This window comes from Typopeltis vanoorti, chromosome 10 (assembly GCF_054136105.1).
Source record: "Typopeltis vanoorti isolate ZY-2024b chromosome 10, IOZ_Tvanoo_1.0, whole genome shotgun sequence".
Lineage (NCBI taxonomy): Eukaryota > Metazoa > Arthropoda > Arachnida > Uropygi > Thelyphonidae > Typopeltis > Typopeltis vanoorti.
In genome coordinates, this window is record NC_143558.1 from 104,054,616 (window position 1) to 104,079,537 (window position 24,922).

The following is a 24,922-nucleotide window of genomic DNA, read 5'->3' on the forward strand; positions in this document are numbered from 1 at the left end:
CATATCCGCAAGGAGATGTGTTTTACATTATAGGAGATACTGAGATAGGTGTGTTGGTATCTTGCTCCACCTTTGCAACGAGTTGCCCTGGTGTTGTACCACCCTAACCCAGTCCTGAAGATACTTTCAGGTGCAAACTTTATTTGTTCACACTTGGATAAAGGATTAAGCTAATTTTATTATAAACTAGTACCTATAAATAAAGTGACAAAAAATAGTTGGATTAACTAATGTGCAACCTTTTGAACAATGCTAATTGTTGCTATCATGCTCTCTAGCATAAAGCATGTCATATCTGTTTCACAGATGCTAGATTTTTGATAGATGCAGACCAAACGTGGTGTATAATTAAACCATAGTTTTTATTAAACTGTGTGGGATAAGGAGCATTTCTGAAGCCTTCTTTAAATTTGCTTATATACAATTATGATCAGTATATGGCATTTTTTTTCCTTTCCTTTTCTTTTCTTTTTTTTTTTGAAACTACTTGATAGCCTGTATTTGTTGTATGGAAGGCTAATCTCTCTCTTTTTTTTTTTTTTTTCAACATCCTTTATGTGTTCAGATATGCATATCTCTCCAGACCATCCCATCTGCCATACATAGCAAACACCATGTGAGCAATGAATATTATATACTCCTAGTTTCTTTAAATATAGAGGTTTTGGTGGATGTAAGTAGCTTGAAATCTACATTAGAAAGTAGCCACTTTAATGTAATTACAAAGCAATGCTGCAATTTGTCTGTAACATTCTTGATGTTGTGATTGCATGAATACATGAATAGAAATAATACATGATGTAAATTAAACTTGCAATGAAATTATCTTCTTATTTAATCCTTTGCCTAGGTGTTAGCAAAGGTTGCACATGAAGTACGAGGGTTGTTTGAAAAGTTTGGTAAAAAAAGTAAGTTAAACACATTTTTTTTGGAAAAAATCACCTTTATTTCTCAACATAATCTTTAAAAGATATATTTCGGTGATTACACCACATTTTTTTATTATTCAGTTATATAAAACACTGAAATAATAGTTTCCGACAAGTTTCGTAAATCGTAGGATTTACATCTTCAGGGGGTAAATAGTATAACTTAAAGTTTAAACAAGAGAATTAATAAACAAATCATAACCGTCTAGCTATTCATAAAACTCAAATAACAGAATGCAGATATATAACGTTATTGACGTTGAACAATACTGGATGATGTCACGTGTTCTTGTTCTCGTTCATACAGTCCGAGCTCGCATTAAAGTAGATTTTTTATTAGAGCTGACCACACTTGGAGAATTAAACCTTGATTTTTATTGCATTGGGTTGGTTTTTTAGCATATTAGCAGCTTCTTTAAATTTTCTTTTATAACTGTTGTTTTCTATGTATGACATCGTCGTTTTATGCCAGAGTGCATCGTGTCCAGTGGAAGTGATATGGAAAGCAAGACCCGTTTTTTGTTCTCTTTTGTATTGTACGTCTTTTTGGTGTTCAGCCATGCGTATTTCTCCTGATCTTCCTGTCTGTCCTACGTAGCAAATTGCGCAAGAGAAATGGATTTTGTAGACTCCTGGTTTTTTAAGAGGATGATGAGGTGATTTTGGTGGATGTAGGAATCTTGAGATTTTTTCCATAGGAAGGAAGGCTACTTTTATGTTGTTTGTTCATTAATTTGGCTAGTTTATCCATAACATTTTTGATATAAGGAAGCGAAATTGCGTTTTTGTAATCCTGTTTTATTGTGTTGTTAGCTGGAGGCATTTTAAGGATTCTCTTGATGGTTTTTGTTTCATATCCATTCTGTTGGAGGATTTGTGTTAAGTATTTTAGTTCTTCATTACATCTTTCTTGTGTGCTGGAGATATTGTATGCTCTGTCTCGAAGAGTTTTAATTAAGCTTATTTTTTGTGAAGGATGGTGGTGTGAGGTTGCATTTAGAAATCTTCCAGCGTTTGTCGGCTTCCTATATACTGAGAAGGAGAGTTTACTTTCTTCATTAACTTCCAATAGAATATCCAGAAAAGGAAGTTTTTTATTTTCTTGTTCTAAAGTGAATTTTATGGTGTTGTGCAAATTGTTGAGATAATCTTTGAAATTGATAAGTTCATCTGTTGTTCCACTGAATATGATGAAAATATTGTCCACATAGCGTAGCCATATTTTTGTTTTTTTATGATAATTCTTAAGAACATTGTTTTCAAATTTTTCCATAAATAGGTTTGCTAATACCGGTGATAATGATGAACCCATGGCCAGTCCTTCTTTTTGTTTCCAGATTCTAACCTTATAGGTGAAAAAAGTATTGTTTATACAATGTTTAAAAAGATTCAAGATGTCCGGAGGGAAGAGGTCTTCTAGGAGATTCAAAATTTCTTGTCTTGAGATGTTTGTAAACAAGCTGATAATCCACCAAAACCACCTCATCATCCTCTTAAAAAACCAGGAGTCTACAAAATCCATTGCTCTTGCGGGATTTGCTACGTAGGACAGACAGGAAGATCTGGAGAAATATGCATGGCTGAACACCAAAAAGACGTACAATACAAAGAGAACAAAAAAACTGGTCTTGCTTTCCATACCACTTCTACTGGACACGATGTACTCTGGCATAAAACGACGATGTCATACATAGAAAACAACAGTTATATAAGAAAATTTAAAGAAACTGCTAATATGCTAAAAAACCCAACCCAATGCAATAAAAATGAAGGTTTAATTCTCCATCAAGTGTGGTCAGCTCTAATAAAAAATCTTCCTCAATCTGAGCTCGGATATGAACGAGAACAAGAACACGTGACATCATCCAGTATTGTTCAACGTCAATAACGTTATATATCTGCATTCTTTTATTTGAGTTTATGAATAGCCAGACGGTTATGATTTGTATTTATTAATTCTCTTGTTTAAACTTTAAGTTATACTATTTACCCCCCTGAAGATGTAAATCCTACGATTTACGAAACTTGTCGGGAACTATTATTTCGGTGTTTTATATAACTGAATAATAAAAAAATGTGGTATAATCACCGAAATATATCTTTTGAACCAATTAGGCACAGAAGTCTATGCCTGCAACATAGTCTTTATCGAGGTCTACACATTTGGTTAAGCGAGTTTCCAATTTTTTCATCTCATCTAAAAAGTAGGATTTGTCAAATTGTGCAAAATAGTTATTGACAAAATAGCCTTGATGGCATCCTTGTTCAAAGAAAATTTTTTCCCACCTAGCCAAATTTTTAAGTTTGGGAACAAGAAGAAGTCATATAGGGCCAGGTCCAGTAAATACGGTGGATGTGGAATCAATTCAAACCGCAATTCGTGCAGTTTTGCCATTGCGACGGCCGATGTGCGGGATGATGCATTGTCTTGATGAAAGAGCATTTTGTGTGCCAATCTTGGCCGTTTTTTCTTCGGTTCTTCTTTTGAATGGTCCAATAATGGTGCATTATATGGTTTTGACTGCTGCTTGGACTCAGGTGTGAAGTGGTGGATCAAAGAGTTTCGTCTACAGTCATGAATCGATGCAAAAAATTCTGAGAATTGTGATTAAACATCACCAAACACTTGAAATGTCTTTTCGCAAGCGTTTTTGATCGACAGTCAACAATCGTGACACCCATCACACACACACACACACACAGCTTTTTCATGTGCAATTTTTCGTGCAGGATATTATACACCAGTTCAGTTGAGATCTATACAATCTCAGCAATCTCACGCACTTTCACTCTGTGGTCTTCCATAACGATACCGTGGATTTTGGATTTTGTCAATCATTTCCTTCGTAGTGATCTCAGGCAGGTTTCTGGAGTGCACTTCATCTTTGATGGACTTACTAACATGTTTATACTCATTTATCCAAAAATAAATAGTCTTTAATGCTGTTGCAGAGTTCCCATGAACTACATCTCACTCGTCTTTGTTCTTCTCGGCCATCCACTTCTTCAAATAAAAGTGTTTTATCACTGCACAAAACTCGTTTTTCATAATTTTCGTGAAAAATGTTAACGCGGTCATTTTAAATGTTTGTCAAACGAGAACTATGCATAGCACGTGGCTAAAATTTTGCTAGGGGTCATGAAAAAGATGATATATACTGACACTGGTATGAATGAACGAATTGTGTCACCTGTTTATTGGAAATTTACCAAACTTTTCAAACAACCTTGTATCTTCACGACTAGTTTAGTGAAATGTAGAATCTGATGACTTCATAATGTCCCATAATGCAAAACACATCCTTTCAGATGTGGATGATGGTATGCATTATGAGAAGGGTCACTACTCAGACCAGTTTTGATCTTTATTAAGATCTCATCAATGGGACCCAGAAAAGACACCAAAGTTGAAATGGTGCAGAAGTTATATATTTTCCACATGATTCTAGCTCCCGCTGATGAGATCTCAATAAATGTTGCATAGCTTTATAAATGTTCAAAACAATGTGTAATTTGCATTATGGAATACTAATATGATATAAATGCAATTGATATGAAGTCATTAGTCTTTATATATAAGTAGTCTAGTTGTGAAGATACTTCTTGCAAGATACTTACACTTAGATAAAGAATTAAACAAGAATATATTAAACAATAATTTCTTGGCATCGACTTGTCGATTAATACATGTTTATGGAGTCATTAAGGTGGGTGTTTTCACAACATGAATGTCTTCTCCCAGTTATTTGGAAGAAGAAGTCCATGTTGCCTTCTAAGAAATGCAGAGAAATGACCAGACCTCTGACTTAATGTCTAATCCTCGCCATCTCTTGTTACATCCCAATAGTAGATATCTACCTGGATACTGAATGAAAACAAGAATGGGCTGTCCATTTGAGATTAAACTGACAAAATTAAATGAAACTAAAATAAAATGGTTGTACAATATTTTATCAGAATTTCATACTGCTAGGGTGCTGCCTGATTAAACAAGATCACTGATATTTTTCTCAGAGAACAAGAGTGAACAGTAAAAAGTCTTTTACTAGAACAAACTTCAGATCAATGTAAGCAAAGTTCAAGATTGTCTCCATCAACACAAGAGACATCAGCAGAAAAGAAATGGAACTAGCATACAAATTTGAATAGGTACCAGAATGACATAATAGGTGTTTCTGAAAATAAAAAGAACAGGTGAATTCTAAGCAATAAACGTAAGATGTTATAACCAGGAAATAAAATCAAAGAAAAGGAGTACTATTTATAGTATTCAACAGTAAATATAAGGCACAGATGGATCAGAAAATAACTATTTATTAACTTAAAAGTTAATATTTCGCTGGTATTATATCCAGCATCTTCAGAGCACACAACACAAAGTTTGTTACAAATGCAAGACAACCACAATCCAGTGTAACTGTGGAGTCTAGTATAGAATCTAGTATAAGTAATTGCAGCGTGCAACACAAGACTAAAGTCCTAATATGGTGTCATCTAGATTAAAAAAAAAAAAAAAAAAAACCTCAAAGTTTTGAAATAGTAGTCCAAATGATAGTCTTAGAAAGTTTGAAAAAATAAAATTAAATAAAAAATAAATAAAATAAAATACAAGTAATAAATATTAATTTGGTCTTAGGATGACTGTCTCCCAAATCTTTGGTAGATTTTATACAGCCATACTTGTTAAGGTTTGGAGTATATTTTAAGGCTTCTGTTGATTCCAGGAACAACCTCTCTGACTTGTAGAAGCTTCTGTGCATTACTTTTGTTTCTTTCCAATTGATTCTGTGTGCAGGGGTATCCAAAGCATGGTCTGCCAGACCCAACTTGCCATAGCGAAAGTGTCCGATATATTTTTTGTGTTCACTGAGGTGGATATCCACAGTTCTTCCTGTCTGTCTGTAGTAGGCTTGATGGCAAGAACAGGGAACTTCATAGACTCCTGGATGTGATAAAGGAGTGCATTTGTCCTTAGGCGAACGGATGCGAGTTGCTAATTTTACATAAGGTTTAAATACTGTGCGTAGCTGGTGTTTGTTAAGCATCCTAGATATCTTTTCAGATGTGCCTTTAATGTATGGGATGGTGATAGTTTTGTTGTAGTCTTCTGTGGTAGATAGAGGGGATTTCTGGGTAGCATTTAGTATGTTATCTATCTTATGGGGATTATAACCATTGGTTAAGAAGGTGTGACGTAGGTGAGAAAGTTCAGCAGTGAGAGCAATGTCATTGGAACAGATTGCTCTAGCTCTATGGGTTAGTGTTTTTAAGATACCATATTGTTGAGAAGGGTGATGGTGTGATTGTTTGTGTAAATATCTCCCTGTATGTGTGGGTTTTCTGTAAACCGAAAATGATAAGGAACTTCTGGAAGATGTGTGATCAGTGTGTCCAGGAAGGGCAGGCAGTCATTGGCTTCTAGTTCCATTGTAAAGTGGATTTTAGGGTGCTGGCTATTTAGATGCACTAAAAATGTATTCAGTGTGTCTGGGCCATGTGACCAAATAGCAAACACATCATCAACATAGCATAGCCAGAGACTAGGTTTGAGCGTGGCTGTGTTGATAGCTAATTTTTCCAGATGTTCTATGTAGAAGTTGGCTAAGGGGGGAGAAAGGGGTGAACCTATAGCTGTCCCATCTAATTGTTTGTATATTTTCCCTTTCTATGTAAAATAATCTGCCTGTACTGTGAATTTAAATAGCTGAAATATATCTGGGGGAAATTGTGAATTTAGTAAGTTAAGTGTTTCAATCAGTGGTACATTAGTGAATAATGAGGTGATATCAAAACTCACCATTAGGGTCTGAACTATTTAAGGTGTGGTTTTCTACAATTCTTTTTAGGTGGGTAGAATTTTTAACAAAAGAGGAAGAATTGTTTGTGTAAGTGGAAATCTATTACAACATGTCTGATGAACACATAAGCCTATCCATGCGAGTAAATATAAGGATAATCTTGAATAGCAGTCTGTATCAAGCAGAGTAATATGGGCAGATATTAGAATGAGGAATTTGAACAATGATGTATTTGTGCCTATGGTAGCAGAGAAGGTTCTATCAAGGAAGAAGTGGAGGGATTATTCAAGGCATTAAAAAAGGTAGCCCCAAACTAAACGGAATTGCAGAGTGGGAAATGATTACAGACATAAAAATATTTTGAGAAAATTGGAAGAAAAGGATAAAACTAATATAATGGTAAGTATCTGCTGGATTTCTGTTCGGGGCATGGAGTAGTAATTAATGACACCATTTTCTAATATAAAGATGTGCACAAATTAACATGAAGAAAAAAACAAGAAATAAGAAAAGTATCATTGATTGTTCATGGTGATATCTTCACACTGGTTTAGGACACAAGTATACAGAGGATTTGAAATAAGCAATGATTGCCATTTAGTTTTGAGCAGGATAAGACTCAGTATCATATTGAAGAGAAAAGTATGTAAGAAAATACATTATTTCCAAAATTTGTTCAAATCTCCTCTGTTTTCTAGTCAGTACAATATCAATTGTGTATATGAGCCCAGACCCATCTTACCTTCAGCCAGTGTGAACAAAGCCAATGGCTTCACCAACAACTTGAAAAAAAAAACAACAACACTGTGGTTACGAACCATGGAACATTGACTACAAAAGAGGAATACTAGTGTGGAAATAGCGCTGTTAATAGTGAACTTGGACACCAAAGTACTGCATTGTATTAATTGGTTAACAACAAACTCGCACAAAGTCTTTCAGATCCACTTTCTCACCACCTTCCATCTTGAGTCTTCAAAACCCCACCTGCTTGCTTTTTTTTTTTTTTTTTTTTTTGGGGACAGAATTCCAAATTTCAAAAGCCTCTCCAAGCATTACCCATCTCAGTTTCTCCAAATATACACTCTTCGACTCCTTTTGGCTCAGGGTAGCATACCATGCCAAAGAGCATTCAACTTAGAATCTCCTGATTGTGCTCTTTTTTTTGGCTGGAAATCTCTTTGTCTCACTGTATCAAATATATATGCTATATATATTGCTCAACCAATACCACCAACCATTCTGAACTCTGTCGTCATCTCTTGGAACATCAGTGTCCTTCAGTCCAACTTTTCTAGTAGTGAGGTTATCTTTCTTGGTGACTTTAATGGCCACAATACCAACTAGCTTTCCTATTCCAACTGCACAGACCAGGCAGGTAGAGAATGCTGAGACATTTGCCATCGCATATGACCTTATGCAAATTGCTCACATGTCCGTTTAGATTATCAGATAATCCCAAACACTGGAGTCCTTCCTCACTAGTGATCCCTCCAGATATCTTGTGAAGGTTGTATCTCCCTTAGGTAATTCTGGCCACAACCTTGTGCTTAACTCTTTCCCCACTCAGCAGTTCCGAACCAAGAGTCATCTAGCATTATAAGAATGCTAAGTGGGATGACCTCCAAGATTCTATGCCTTATTTCTTTGATTGGATTGTTGCTTTTGGACTTCCAACCTAAGCATATGCACTGAATATATCACTGAAGTAATCCTCTCCAGAATGGAAGCATGTATTCCTCATTCCTCACTAACTTCCCATCTCCTAAGTAAGCCTTGGTTCTCCAAAAATGCACTAAGGCTGTACAAATAAAAAATCAACATAGCAATCTTACTATCATCAAGATTGCTGCCTTCTCCCACTGCTTACATCAAAATCCTAAACAGTGTTGTTGTTGTTGTGGGTAATTTCGCTTTTTGAAAATTTGCCCCAATTTTTTTAAAAATTTCATTATTCAGATATCTAATGTTGGTGGAAAAGTGCTAATAAATTGTGAAAGATTGACTTAATTTTTTAAAGGAATATGGGTGGTAGTAATTCAAGTGAACAAGTTTACAGTGTGTGTGTGTGTGTGTGTGTGTGTGTGTGTGTAGGTTTATTAAATATTTCTGTATTAGTACGGTTATTAAGTCTGATTAAAGTTAAATTAAGAAAGTGTATGCACTAAATTTGTTCTGATTCTATGTTAAATTTCATTGTATTTCTATTATGTGAGGTTTCTAGAAAGGATATACATTGAATTTCCAATACGAAAGATATTGTCCCCATACCAACCATAAAAGTTAATGCCAGGCAGCAGGGAAAGGATTAATATGTTAAACTCCAGGAATAAGCTCCAGATGTGACAAAAATAGTTCAGCTAGTTGGCAACTGATATTTTGGCCCATCTGGAGTTTAATGGTTCAGAGATAGATGTCATCATTGCAGTTATAAAAGTTTCCCCAAACTATTAGTTTGATAAGAGTTAGAATATTGGGTAATTTAGTATTTGTGAACTTCAATGAAACGTTTTCTTAAAGAAGTGTGTGAATGATGTCCCATGTATTTGGGATGTCAACATTAGATTATAATGTTGTCACATACATTAATTAGTATGTGGTAATGTCCCCGAGACACTAAATATTTGTTCAGAGTTGAGCAAATTTTTGAGTTCAACTGTAGACTCAAATACTGTTCAAGAAAAAAATGTATGAAAACAAGATCCAAACCTTGGAGATTCATTGGAAGATCCTGAAGAGAGAAAACATTGATTCAGCCAGAGAGTCATGTAGTGAGGTTATTGGTAAGGATAGAAAAATTGAAACTTCATGGAAGATTCAGGAAGATAGATGCAGTCTAGGAAAAGATGGTAGTGTAATGAAAATTCCTGAATCAGTGTACCACATCGTATACCAGGTGGTACACTGATTCAGGATATACAGTATGTATCCTGAACCAGTGTATACAGTATACCACATTGGTGGAACTGTATTCCAGGAGATTGATGAGGCCAGGGATTTGGGAGTGTTGGTGGATAGGGAGTTGAAGTTTAGGGGGAACATTGTAAAAGTGACTAAATCAGCTCATCAAATCATTTGGCTTCTGAAAAATACCTTAACATGCAGAGACAAACAAGTTGTTGTTCCTCTGTATCGAGCCTTGATAAGACCCCATCTGGACTACTGTGCCCAGTTATGGGCACCAGGGTTTCTTCGTGATGGGGAGGAAGTGGAGAGGATCCAGAGACGAGTGACCAAGATGATAGAAGGTCTGTGGAATGAACCTTATGAGAATAGGTTGAAGATTTGTGGGTTGCAGAGATTGAACGATAGGCAAAGGAGGGGTGATATGATTGAGACATTCAAATTACTGAAGGGTTTCTATAAGATTAATTCAGAAGATATTTTTGAGAACAGGACTGGTGGTGGGAGGACTAGGGGCCATCCATGGAAACTGGGCAAGAGTGTGGTTAGCAAGGGTGTTAGAGCTAGGTTTTTTAATTGGAGAGTGGTGAATGAGTGGAATAAGCTGCCAGAGTCTATTGTGGGTGCCATGACAGTGAATGAGTTCAAGGCGAAGTATGATAGATACTATGTGAATGTTGAATAGTTGTTCTTGACATGATGTTAGGGCCTCCCTCGATGAGTCTAAGGAGTCCTTGGAGTTGCCCATAATAATAATAATAATAATTATGCATAATGTCCTGTGTAGCTCAGTGAAAGTGATGTCTGTATCCTCTGTACTAGGCCACCCAAAGATAGACTTATAGTTCAAGTCTAGTTGCTGACTATAGGAACTTTTTCTAAGCCTTTCTTCAACTGGTTCCCAAGTTTGTCAATCTCTGGCACAGGAAAGTGTTTTTTTCTCTCTCAGAAACTTGGGTTTTTAATCCCGTAAACTCAAGAAAATGACTGTAGTACCCAAATTATTTCATACAGTTACACATCCTGTTAGGAGTAGGTACCTAGAAATGGCAGCGCTTGTTTGACGGTCTCTTAATCGGTTGCCGCCTATAATTAATGATAGTAAGATTTTTACATTATTACACTATATATAGTAATAGTCATATTTTACCTAATAATGTTATTACATTACATTTAGTAATATTAGTATTAATTTAATTTTGTTTTATGCAATAAATACTTCATTTTTTTTGATCATTTATATTAAGATCTATAAAAGACTAAAGACATTATTTGATTAGTGTGTGTGTGTGTGTGTCTTACATAAAGTAAGGAATGGAAATGATATATTAATGAATGAGTCCCCTCCACTCCAATAATCATAATTTAGACTAGATTACATACATAATAGGATAATGTTATATAAGGAATGGAAATGATATATTTATGAAAATCAGTTAGGTGGTAATCTTCACAGGAAAGGGATGAAGAAGTAGAGTAATCCACTGACTTCAAAGCTAGCATTTAGCTTTTCTGAAGCCAGTGGGATTAACGATTAACTAAACTTTTTTTTTTCTTTTTATTAGTGTTTGTTACTGTGGTTAATATGTTTTATGTGAAATGTATGGTAACTGTTGCAGTTCTAAGTGTGCTGATACAGTTTCCATAATTTTGCTTTTAATGTTCTATAACTGTTCAGATGTTTTACATTATATGGCAGGCTGTTGAGTAATGTGACTATAAGATGCTCCCTAACACTGCTACATCAAATTGTTATAATGCCTGGTTGTGTTTGGTCTGCTTATGCAATATAGTTCTCTATTATTATGGTAAGTGTTATTGAAATAGTGTCTTAGTAACTGTACATAGTGTCTTAGATTCTTTATACTTAGAATTTTGTCTTTTGCTATTAGGGGTTCAGTTATTTCATGGTGTGTATTGGGTCTCCAAAGCACTGTTGAAATGATTCTTTGGTGAAGTTTCTAAATTTGATGGTGACTGCTGTGTTTGCAATGATAGTTATACCATCCCTTAGTATTGTTTCACAAATTCCATGAGATATGATTTTGTTTACATTGGTTGGGATCATATTTTTTGGTTCAAAGAGTTTTGCAGCAATAGTGTGTAGTTTGTTATGAAAGTATTCTATGTTAGTCCATTTAAGGTTGTTGTCAATGCATAAACCAAGGTATTTAGCATGTATTACGGGTGTGATTTCGGAAGAATGGAAGCTTCCGTGGTTAATGCAATGGTATATGTGAGAATATGTTGTTAGTGGTGCAGGGTGCATGAGTCTAGGATTCTTTATTATTAGCATTTGCATTTTAGTGTTGTTTATTATAATTGAATTGTGGTAGAAGTAGCCAGTTATTTTGTTTAGGTCATGTTGTGCTTTGGAGAGTACACTGTTTATGTTTGTGTGGACTGTTAGTAGTGCTGTGTCATCCCTGTATTGATATATTTGATTTTGTAAGGCCAAGTCTTGAATGTCATTTATGTATATGTTGAACAGTGTGGGTGCTAATATTGCTTGTTGAGGGACTCCATGCTGTATTTGCATTTCCTGGTTGTGATATGTGCCTATTTTTGTTACTTTCATTCTGTCTGTGAGATAATTCCTAAACCAGGTATGCAGTGTCCCTCTTATGTCAACTGAGTATAGTTTGGTTGACAGTGAGCAGTACTTCATTGTCAAGTGTATCAAAAGTTTTGGTAAGATCAAGGAGTATGAGGATAGCAAATTTGTTTTTGTCAAGAACTTCATTTAGTTTGTTTGTGATTTCCTCAAATAACTCGGTTCTGCTCTTCATTTTCTGGAAACAGTACTGCTTTTGCGAGATGAAGCGATATTTCTGTAAGTAGTTTTGTAGTCTTGCGTGTATTACTTTTTCAAGAAGTTTTGAGATGACATTAAAGTTGGCTATTGGTCTATAGTTGTGAACGTCATTTCTTTTTCCATGTTTGTAGATAGGTACAACTACAGTGGTTTTAAGTTGTTTGGGAATAGTGTCAGTGTCGAATATCATGTTCATAAGTTTCAGGAGTACTGGATTTAAGAGTACAGGATTCAAAATGTGTTAGAAGGTCTGAGAGTCAATTCCTGGACTTGTCTTTTACTTTAATTGTGAGAGAGAGCATCTTTTAGTTCCAATTGGATACAGGAGGAAAGTACATGGTTTGCTGTTGAACTTGGATTAATAGTTTTTTTGTTTGGCTTAATGAGAAAAGTATCTTTTTTAAATTGTATGATGTTGTTAGGGAAGGTATAATTAAATGATTCTGCAAGTTCCTTCTGGTTTTTCTCCTGCCCGAAGTTTTTGGTGATAAAATCTCGTAGGAAGGTTTTCCTTTTTCAGGTTAATAGTTCATTAACCATGCTACCGGCCATCAAGGTTATCATGGATGTGAAGTGCATATTAAAATTGTAATAGCACTTGATATTACATTGAAATATATGATGGATACGAAGCATATGAGGATGCGTATTTGATCCATAATGGCCGGTAAGGTGGTTAAGTGAAGACCATGTTTCTTTCATATTGGTGCTGTATTCTGCGAACTTCTGAGAGACTAATATTTGGAGCTCAAAAAAGTATTTTTTGTGCTCCTAATATTAGTTGTTAGTTGGTTTCTTGTGTTTTTCTACAATATCTGTAGGTGAATGTTGTTGGGGAGACTTTTATACTCTCTTCCATAGCATTTCTTTCATTGAAATGCTGTTAAGGATGTCCTCATTTATTCATGGATTAATTACTGCATGTCTCCTGTTTCTTCAGTGTTTTGTTGCTTTTTTTGAATTTGGGGCTTTCATATAAAGTTATTGGATCATTTATAGTAAGTATCTTGTTCCAATTCAAGTCTTTTATAAGGTTATCTACTATCATATCTTTTTACTATGATAGTAGAGTTCAGTTTATCTGGTGGGGTTTTATTGCATGTGGAGAATGTAACTGAGATCTTGTGGAATGAAGTTGTGATAAAGTATCAGCTAATTTAGTGGTGATTACTGATGACGTATATGCACTATGCAAAGCCTGTATGTGGCCTATGCAGGATTGTGTTATTGAGTTGTTTAGAATTTCTTCTCTTTGGAGAACTTACAGGTGGGTTTATGTCATACTGGCTTAATTATGCAAATTTCATGGATGCGAAGTGATATGTGTTATACATGATATGTGTGATAATAATAATATTGCACCTAAAATCTGGATATTCTACTTAGAGAACAAACACGTTACATTTTCCATCTATTAAAGTGGTCTTTGTTTGGGGACTTTTTTAGTCATTTGTTATAATGAGTTATGTGTAACAATGTTGTTTACTGTAGTGATAGTTGATTTTATATTCCTATAATGCTATTTGATAGTTATATATGTAATTTTTTATATTTGGTATTACCAGTATTATTGAAAGTAAGTTAAATGAACTAAATTACTAAATAAATCTTGGAAAAACTTGATTATATATTAGGTTGGTCTGAAGAGTTCTCGGCCTAACAATGAAAAAAGGAATTTATAATTTCAAAATTATTTTTATTTTTCAACATTATCTCCCTTAAGACTAATATATTTATTCCAGCGATGCTCCAGTGCCATTATCCCATCCCTGTAGTGGTTCTCAGTATGATCTGCAAAATACTCCTGTACAGCTACAATCACCTCTTGATTTGAAAAATGCTGACCTGCAAGGAAGAGTTTTAGTTTTGGAAAGAGATAGAAGTCAGAAGGAGCCAAATCTGGGGAATAGGGTGAATGTTCCAACATTTCATAGTGCAGATCTCTTAATTTTCCCATTGCCAAAACACCTTTGTGGGAAGGTGCATTGTCCTGATGAAAGATGATTTTTTCCTTCTGCAAACCAGGACTTTCCTCTGGAATTTTTTTCGTCTAGTCTAGTTAAAAGATTAGAATAATATTCCCCCGTTATTGTTTTACCCTTTTCAAGATATTTAATAAACAAAATGCCTTTTAGCATTCCAAAACACCGATGCCATGAACTTGTCTTCTTTGGCAGTGAGCAACCGGCTTCTGTCCAGTGTTTTGACTGGTGTGTACTGGTCTTGGATTCTGGTGTGTACTGGTGAATCCAAGTCTCATCCATAGTAATAAATTGATGCACAAAATCAGTTTTATTCTTGTTAAAACTCTCCAAGCACTGTTCATGCGAGTACGTTTTTGATCAGTGTGGTACCCATCTAGCACAAAGCTTTTTCATTTGCAATTCTTCATGCAAAGTATATCCTGCATGTCCTTTTGAAATGCCTATTGTCTCAGCAATTTCATGCACTTCGATTCACGGTTATCCAATACCATATTGTGCACTGATCAATTATTTGTGGTGTTGTTACACTTTTTGGACGTCCTTCACATGGATCACTTCAAGGCTGTTACTGCCACGTTTAAACTTTTAAACTCGGCAGCCCATTTCTTAATTGCTGAAAATGAAGGAGAAGAGTGCCCATAAACTTTTATGAACTTCGAATGAATTTCTTTTGGCTTTAAACCTTCTTTTGCAACGAATTTTATAACCACATGATACTCAATTTTATCCATTTCAAGGGATACATACAACACTTTGGCTTCCATGACTTGCAATTTCACATGCCTGCTTACGACAGATGTACCAATTTAGAAAAAAAAAATCTTGCTGATAGTTTCGCCATATATCCTTTTGTGTATCATCAGATAAACTAATGTTTTAAATATTTATTTTTTTCCCATGTTCTTTCTGTTTCCATTGCTTATGAGAATGCTGTTGTTATTTTGTAATACACAATACCTTAATGAAGTAGTTTACCAGAAATTATGGTGTGATAGAATTTACATTATTTATAACTATAAATAATGTGTTGAATTTACTTAGTTTTGAGTTAAAGTTGTTCAAATACATGCCTGAATTTCTTTGTTTTTTTTTAAAGTGATACACTTTATCAGAGCATATATGTGTGGTTGGTGTATGGTAATAGTGAAGGAAGAAGTGGATGTATTATGAATGCAGGCATGTCATGCTTGGAAAATTTTTAATTTTTCGTGTTATTAATCACTTTTTAAAACACTTAAAGCTAATTTTAAAAAAAAATATTAACATCATAGAAATAGAAGAGAGTATAATTAGATTAATGTCATAAATTAATATTATTGAAGTTACAAAAATAGAACTATAATAATGAAAACTGAAGAAAGAAAAACTTTGTGTGTGCATGGGTTACCTTGAAGTGGACTACTCCAAAAACAATTGGCATGTTTCAGGATGTCCTATGATTAATTCTAGTGGGTCACAAATTACACTGAGTTAGCTTTGCACTAAGAACACCCCCCTAATAATGTGTTTGTCCACTTCTCTGAACAGATTTTACACGGTGTTAAACATTCTCCATATGTAACTCTACTCACGCCCACTGCAGCAACTCCATAAGTTCACGCTCATTCCATGGAGGAGGATCAGCAATGCTCACACCCTGTTCTAGCATATCCCATATATGTTCAATTAGGTTACAGTCAAGAGAGTTTGGGGGCGAAGGCAATGTGGCAAATACGTTGTTGTGTTCCAACCACTCAGTAGTTGTACTCGCCTGATGACAAGGTTTGTTTTCCTGTTGAAAGGGCACTATGGTTGGAGTAGACCTTCTCCCGATATGGATGCTGATGGTTGGCTAACAGATCCTTGTAGTGTTCACCATTCAGTGTTTGTGGGATGATAACCACTGGACAAAGGGCATGCCAGGGAAAAGCTCCCCAGACCATAACACCACCTCCAGTGCCCTGTTGAACCCCAACAGTGCAACCAGGGGATTGGGCTTCATGCTGTTCATGCCAAATGCAAACTGGCCATCAGCATGTTGCAGCAGGAAACAGGGCTCATCATTCCAGATGATATACTTCGATCTGTCAATGGTACATTGCCGATATTACTTTGCCCATGCAAGGCGTTGTTTGCAGTGTCTGGCCACCATCATCATGGGTACTCGTGTTGGTCTCCAGCTGTGTAACTCCAGGCAAAGCAAGGTACGGTGCATTGTGCATGTGGAAATGGATCATACTGCTTCACTGTTATACGTGAGTGAGCTGTGTGACTGTTGTATGTCGTTCCTGAGATACCAATCATGACCTGTGATGCTCACCTCCAGGATCAACCATGCATGACTGACCAATGTTTGTTTTTGGTTAATCCAGTCCTGGTACACCCTTGATAAAGTAGTATGGGAGCAACCAACAAGTGTGAAATACTTGCACCTGCCCTCTTAACCCCAACTATCTGTCCATGGTCAAATTGCCTTAATTCACCACTCTTCCCCATTACTGGCGAACATATACTGATTATGTACAGAGGTCACTTGTTTTGCTAATCTTTACTCTCCCATTCTGTATAAGTGACCATATACCACCTGATATTAGCTTTGCTAATGCATTGCTGGATGCTGACAATGACAATTCTTTCTTAATATCCTCGTTTTTAATATGATATTGCCATTGATGCCATCTATTCATGCCCCTAATCTTTCTCAGGTCTCTCATTTCTGCAGTCTCTAGTCTTTGGACAAGTTTTTTGCTTCTGACCCAGCTCTCAGATCCATAAATTAAAATTGGTTTGAACATTGTCTTGTATACAGCTAATTTAGTGTTTTGGCTAATTTCTCTGTTATTCCATATAAATTTATTCAGTTGACTTCCTTCCATACCAGCTTTGTTGATTCTGTTGTCTATTTCCATTTTTAATTTACCAAAGCCTAAGTGCTAAGTAGCTGAAATGTTTTACTTGTTTTACAAGTTCTCCATTTACAATGCAGTTGACATTTTCAATGTTTCTGCCTATTTTCATTGTCTTTGTCTTTTTAATGCTGACCTTCATACCATATCTCTTACAACAGTTATTCAATTTAGTCAGGGAAACTTGCAGACTTGTAGTGGATTTATTTAGAAGTATAACATCATGCACATAAAGCAAAGAGCTGAGAATAACATCTCCAATTTTGATATCAGGTTTAATACCACTTTCCTTCATAATGTGATCCATATAGATAATGAGTAACATAGGAGATAATGGACATCTTTGTCTGACACCAGATTTAACATTAAACCATCTTCCTATACTTCCTTCAATTCTAACTGTTGACTTACAGCTCAAATAAAGACTAAGTATTGCTTGATATAATGCCTCTTTGACACCATATAACTGTAGCATTTTGAATAGCTTCTCTCTAGGCACCTTGTCATATGCCTTTTCCAGATCTGCAAAACTTAAATACAGATCTTTGTTATATTCCTATGGTTTCTCAACTATCTGTCGTAAAGTTGATCCACTGCTGGATGAAGGCCTTTCCTAGATTACTCCAAAACTGTCTGTCCATGGCTCTCCTTTCCCATGTCACTTATGCAAATCTGATGATATCATCAATCCACCGTGATTTAGGTCAGCATCATGGTTGAAATCCTCTTTTGTAATGCAATCCAGTACTACTTTTGTCTGTTGTTGATCTTGTCTTCGAGCAATATGCTCAGCCCATTGCCACTTCAGATGTTTCACTCTTCCTATGATGTCAGAGACTTTGGTGTGATTTCTTATCCATGTATTCCTTTTGTTATCCAATATGGCGATACCAAGCATACTTCTTTCCATACTAAATTGTGTTGTTCCTAATTTTTGAATTTCCTTTGCATTAAGTGTCCATGTTTCACAGCCACACACACACACACACACACACATATATATATATATGAGGCATTGAGTGCAAGAATGGATTTACCCACGTTTTTTCTAATTTTGAGTTTATAACATTATGTGGGCAAATATGAGAATGGGGAACTGGACAATGAGACTTATTTGTGCCTATGGTCCCACAGAAGGTTCTACTAAGGTAGAAGTGGAGGAATTTTTTGAGGCTTTAGAAAAAGCAACTGACACAATGAAAAAGGAAAAGTTGGTCCTTGTTGGGGATCTAAATAGCAGAGTAGGAAATGATTGTGAGACATACAAAAATATTTTGGGAAAATTTGGAGAAAAGAGCAAAGCTAATAATAATGGCAAATATCTGTTGGATTTCTGCTCTGGACATGGACTGGTTATTACTAACACCATGTTCCAACATAAAAATGTGCACAAATTCACATGGAGAGAAGAGGCTAGGAATAAGAAAAGTCTCGTTGACTATGTTATTGTTGATAGTGATGTTTTCTCCCTGGCACAGGACACCAGAGTGTACAGAGGATTTGAAATTGAAAGTGATCACTATTTAGTCTAGAGCAGGATAAAATTGAATTTCATATTGAAAAGAATAACATGTAAGAAAGTTTTAAAGCAAATAAAAGTTGAGCAGCTCTCAGATGTGAACTGTAGACTAAAATACACAAAGGTTATTGAAGAAAAAATGAAAGAGTTTGAGAACAGGAATCAAACCTTGGAGATTCAGTGGCAGACTCTGAAGAAAACATTGATTGATTCTGCCAGAGAGGCATTTGGTGAGGTTGTCTGGAAGGATAAAAAAATCAGAACTCCCTGGTGGACACAGGAAGTTAAAGAGGCAGTGAAGGAAAAGAAGAAAGCATATCAAAAGTTCCTGTCAAATAAGCCAGCTTGTGCTCTTAGAGAATATAGAGACAAATGCAAGACTGCTAAACATTGGGTAAAACTAGCTAAACAAAAGTCATGGGAGGACTTTGGCAAGAATATAAAAAATAAATATCAAGAAGGTGGCAAAATATTCTGGAGGTTGTTGAAGAAGCTTAGGAATGCAGGAAAAAGTGCTGTAAAAGGAATTAGAGATGATAAAGGTGACATGAAAACTGGAGAAAAAGATATCCTTGAAGTATGGAGTAATTACTTTGAAAAACTGCTAAATGAAACAAGCAGTGATGACAGCACAGTGGTAAAAAAACACTGACCAGGCATGCAGTCAGGAATACATATCCATACTTGAAGTAGCAAAAGCCATCAAAGGCTTGAAATGTGGAAAGGCAGCTGGAGTAGATGATATTCGACCAGAAATGCTGAAGTATGGTGGTATAAGAGTCTTACAGTGGCTGCACTGCATAGTTCAGAAAGCCTGGACAGAGGGACGAATTCCCGATGATTGGAGTAGAGCTCTCATAGTACCCATATGTAAAAAGGGAAATAAAACTGAATGTGAAAATTACAGAGGTATTTCCCTGCTGAGTGTTCCTGGCAAGACCTATGCAAGTATACTTGAGAAACAGTTGAGAAGAATTGTGGAAGAAAAGCTTGAAGAACAAGCTGGATTCAGGCCAAACAGAGGCTGTCAGGATGAGATCTTCACTTTACGACAAATAGTCGAGAAAGCATGGGAATATAACAAAGATCTGTATTTAAATTTTGTCGATTTGGAAAAGGCATATGAGAAGGTGCCAAGAGAGAAGCTATTCAATACGCTACAGTCATATAGTGTCAATGGGGGATTATATCAAGCAATACTTAGTCTTTGAGTTGCAAGTCAGCAGTTAGAATTGAAGGAAGTATAAAAAGATGGTTTAATGTTAAATCTGGTGTGAGACAAGGATGTACGTTATCCTCTCTGTTATTCATTACCTATATGGATCACATTATGAAGGAAAGTGGTATTAAACATGATATCAAAATTGGAGATGTTATTCTCAGCTCTTTGCTTTATGCGGATGATGTTATACTTCTAAATAAATCCGCTACAAGTCTGCAAGATTCTCTGACTAAATTGAATAGTTGTTGTAATAGATATGGTATGAAGTTCAGCAATAAAAAGACAAAGACAATGAAAATAGGCAGAATCATTGAAAATGCCAACTGTGTTGTGAATGGAGAACCTGTGGAACAAGTAAAACATTTCAGCTACTTAGGCATGATTTTTACTGAAGATGGTGAATTAAAAATAGAAATAGACAACAGAATCAGCAAAGCTGGTATGGTGTGAAGTCAGTTGAATAAATTCATATGGAATAAGAGAGAAATTAGTCAGAACACTAAATTAGCTGTATACAAGACAGTGTTCAAACCAGTTTTAACTTATGGATCTGAGAGCTGGGACAGAAGTAAAACACTTGACCAAAGACTAGAGACCGCAGATATGAGAGTCCTGAGAAAGATTATTGGCGTGACAGATGGCATCAGTGGCAATATCATATTAAAAACGAGGATATTAGGAAAGAACTTGATATTGTCAGCATCCAGGAATGCGTTAGCAGAGCTAATCTCAGGTAGTATGGTCACCTAAACAGAATGGGCGAGGAAAGATTAGCAAAACAAGTGTTCTCTGCCAGGTTGGCAGCAAAACGACCCAGAGGAAGACCAAGATATAGGTGGATTGATACGGTACAAAGTGCCTTAGACGATAGAAATATAAGATCTGATAATGTTGGAGTCTTGACCAGTAACAGATTGATTTGCAGGAAAATTGTAGATAGGAAGTTAGTAATGATATAATTTTTTCATGTAGTACTATCATATCCTGTACACCCCTTGTGGGTACATGCAGGAATTTGATGATGATGATGATGATGATGATGAACATTAGACTATGCCAAAATGCAATGTTAATAAAGTAAAAGTGCAGTAATTCAACTTAAGTCAAAAGTAGATGGCAGAACCAAATCACTTCTGTTAAATATGTTTTCTCTGTACAGTAGTGGACTAAAGTGTGTTGGTTCACTTTTGAGAAGTGCAGGGGGGGGGGGTTAGTCCACTTTGGTGCTCAATGCCTCTCATATGTATGTATTTTTGAACTTAAGATTCATACAGTTAGTAATCTGATGCAGTGAATATAGTATATTCAAATCTATGGTGTTTCTCAGTACAAGGTATATTAATTTCTTAGAATTTAAACTTATCATAAACTGCACAATCTCTGTGTAAGTGATGTATCAGTTACATACAAAATGTAGGCTATTTTGAAAGAGTGAGACACTTACTTATGCTGTTGACTGTCTGTGTAAATATTCTATAACTGCAAAAGTGCAGTTATAGATTTTTTTTCCTCCATGTACTTTGTTTTCTTTGCTTGTTAGAATACTATTGTTAATTTTGTAATATACAGAAATTAATGAAGTGTTGTAGCCAATGATAAGTGAGATGTTTTGGTATTAGCTCTGGTGGTAGAATTGACCTTGTAATATTACAATTCCAGACACGATGCAGAACTTCGCAATTCATTTAAACTACCTCTGCCTTACTGTTGCTTAATATGTACTAATCCAGTTATACAATTATTGTTACTTAATTTATCAAATACAAAAATATTTGATATGTTTATTTATTATTTTATTTTTTTAAACAGCAAAAAAGAAGAAAAAAATTAAGAAAACAATTAACACTGCCACAGATATCCATTCACAATCATTTGAATTTTTAGAAGATAATAAATTTACTGAAGTCTCTAACAGCAACAGATGTGAAATGGGGAAAATTATCAGAAATAATTTCACTACTTCAGATGATTTAAAAGGAGATATTGATTCAAATAAATCATGCATTGGAACTTCTCTGAAGAAGGACTCTGATACCATGTCAGAATTGTTTACCAGAGGCAATGAAAAATCTACCATTGACAAGTCATGTACTGCTAGTGTCAATCTGAAATTTTTTAGAATGAGAGGTGATTTAACTTGGCCAGAAAAGAGTCATGGTAATTATAACTCTGATGAGACCTCGACAACTGAAGATTCCTGTACTGGTGACAGTGTTACAGAAAGTTTTGAGAGAAATATATTTGAGTCAGCTAAAACAGATGGTGAACATTGTTCAAGTGATGAATTATCCCTTGCTTCCAGCACTGAAAGTATTCCTAAAGTGCAAAATGACCCAAGAAGAAAAAGACATTTAACTGGGAAAGGTAAAGCCCTAATAAAAGCAAAGAGTGAACTAGCATTTAATAGTCATGCTGCAGTATGCTCAGGTATGAAAAACATTGTTGAATTATAATTAAGTGCTTCAGTGATGTGTATTTTATTTTTATTGCATTGTTATCATTATTCATTAATTATCACTACTTTCACAAAACTTTTGATAGGTTTACTCAAGCTCCTTCACTTACTAATTAATGGTGGAGAAAGTAATAATGGAGACTGTAATAATTTATCAGAACAGATTTTGACGATCATTAGACCTGAGGTATTGATAGTACTGGCACACCATCCTTCCATTCAAGTACGAGCTGCTGTTATAATGGTAAAAAGTTTGCATAATATTTTATTTTAATTTGATCTTTGATTTGATATTTGAATTGAAGTAATATCCAGCTCTTTTCTCTTCTTCTCATGACCTGAGGAAGGATCGATAACTGATAATGTAGGTAAGAGTGATAAATCTTTGAGTATAATGCATCTGCAAATAAAGGCAGAACTTTTACGTGGCTTCTTCAAGATAACTGTTCTGCCAGTTCTAACTGATCACAAAAGGGTGTTTTTTTTGGGGAGGGAGGGAGGCAGAATACAGTCAGAATAATAATTACTATGCCCTGCATTGTAATTATTTTGCCTGGTCATGAAAAGGGATGGTAAAGAAAAAAGAAGGAAGCTCTCCTTTTCTGAATTATCTTTATTATAATTTATTGGACTATGGTCCGTGCAGTTAGTCTAGTGGCTATGCACTTCGCAACCATATGCCTGGGGAACGAGTGTCCTGGGTTCGATTCCCATTGCCGACGTGAGGAGCTTAAGTATCTTCCTCAGCCATAGCCAAGTTAGCCGGTCTTGGGCGTAGACAGCAGGGTTTTTTCCCCCAGTTTATCTGGGTGTTTTTCATCCTGCAAGCAGGCAAACCGGCTACCTGAACACATGGATCTACAGCCATAAATACTTAACCCCCCATGAGGGGGCTCAACTCGCCCCAATAGGGATGGGGTAGTAAAGGGAGGAAACTCCATATGAATGAATAAATAAAAATTGGACCATGGATATGTTTATAACTTATGTTGTGATATTAAAATATTCATTATGTTTTGTTACTAGTGCATGATTTTTTTTGTCTGTAACTGCTGAAATGATTATCTGTCATCTTTTTTGGATATAATACTAGCCAGCTTGAAGATGTTATTTTTCATGAAGTATCCATCAAAGATAGAAAACACACTTATACTTATCAGCGGTTGAAAGAATCATGTCCTGACCAAAGGTAGGAAAGAATCCTATATTTCAAATCCAACTATACTATAATTACCACAAGCAAGGTTTATTAGAGTGTAGTAGTCAAGTAGTCACAAATATATGTTTCTCCAGCAAGGCATGATAGTCACTTGGTGCTGAAATGACTGTCCCTGGTTGTTCTTGGTGAAATACTGAGGAATATAGATGATTTCTACAGTTCTCTGTGTAAAAGTGACAAATAGAAAAACATGGGAAATTTTGTTGGCAATGGTTAATTTTGGATATTTTTTTATTTATTATTATTATTATTATTATTTTTTATTAGGAGAGGTGCAGGCAACTTATTCCGCTGTTCATCCATTCTGCTAATTAGATCAGTTTCCCCTTTCTTTTACAAAATTTTCTGATTCTATGTCAAAAATATGAAATTACATTTTGAATTTTAAAGTACTATTACTACTACCTACCATCATACTACATAACTTTGTGAAACAAGTTTAACTGAAAACAAAATTCTCAGTTTACTTCTATATTCTGTTAATATGCAAATTGTTACCATGAAATTGAAATTGTAAGGTAATTTATGAGGAAACAGGTATATTACTTGAATTACTTACTTCGTATTATAGTGCCATCACCATATTTTTGTTTCATTTTTAATGATGTTACCTTTTATTTTATTTATGTGAATCCCTCTCATGCTGTGTTGTAAACCTATCATATGTAATAACACTGTGGCTGGCTAGGACTTTTTGGTTTTTAACCTAATCTAGAAATCCACCTGTAGAGACCAAACATGGAACTTTTTCAAGCCACTTCAGGTGTACAGTAAGTAAGCATGGTGGTGATTCCACACTAGGTGATGAAATTCATTTCCCACTTAAAGACGATGACGAACATTTGGATCCCCTGCAAGATTTAAGCCTTTAGTCTGTTGGTAGGAGAGCAGACATGCTACCCCTTCAGCCAGCCCAACCAGGAATTTGATTGCCCACTTATTTGTTATTCACCTTCAACATTTTTTCCAAATGCTGTACTATTTCAGCTCACTCTTCAAGTTCTGTACTAAATAATATGTCATCCCTACCTTTACAAAATACATACCTATCTATGTCAAATTAATACTGTTTCTAACATAATAAAATTTTAAATTAGTAAAACTTAATATTTAGCCTATGGTATTATTAAGGGAAGCTCCATTACCATGAAAGTCTTGCTATTTTCTGTTTATCTAATATTAGGAGCCACA

At 35.4% G+C, this 24,922-nt stretch overlaps 1 protein-coding gene across 4 annotated transcripts in view; it reads left to right on the top strand.

The window, feature by feature from the left end:
• Window positions 1-24,922, top strand: part of mv (lysosomal-trafficking regulator mauve) — a 1,073,830-nt gene that overhangs the window by 124,533 nt on the left and 924,375 nt on the right. For all 4 annotated transcript variants that reach the window (XM_090399251.1, XM_090399254.1, XM_090399252.1 and 1 more), the window contains exons 9-10: window positions 21,867-22,484; window positions 22,599-22,756. In XM_090399251.1, the coding sequence (XP_090255377.1) occupies window positions 21,867-22,484; window positions 22,599-22,756 (776 nt within the window). The remainder of the gene's footprint in view (window positions 1-21,866; window positions 22,485-22,598; window positions 22,757-24,922) is intronic.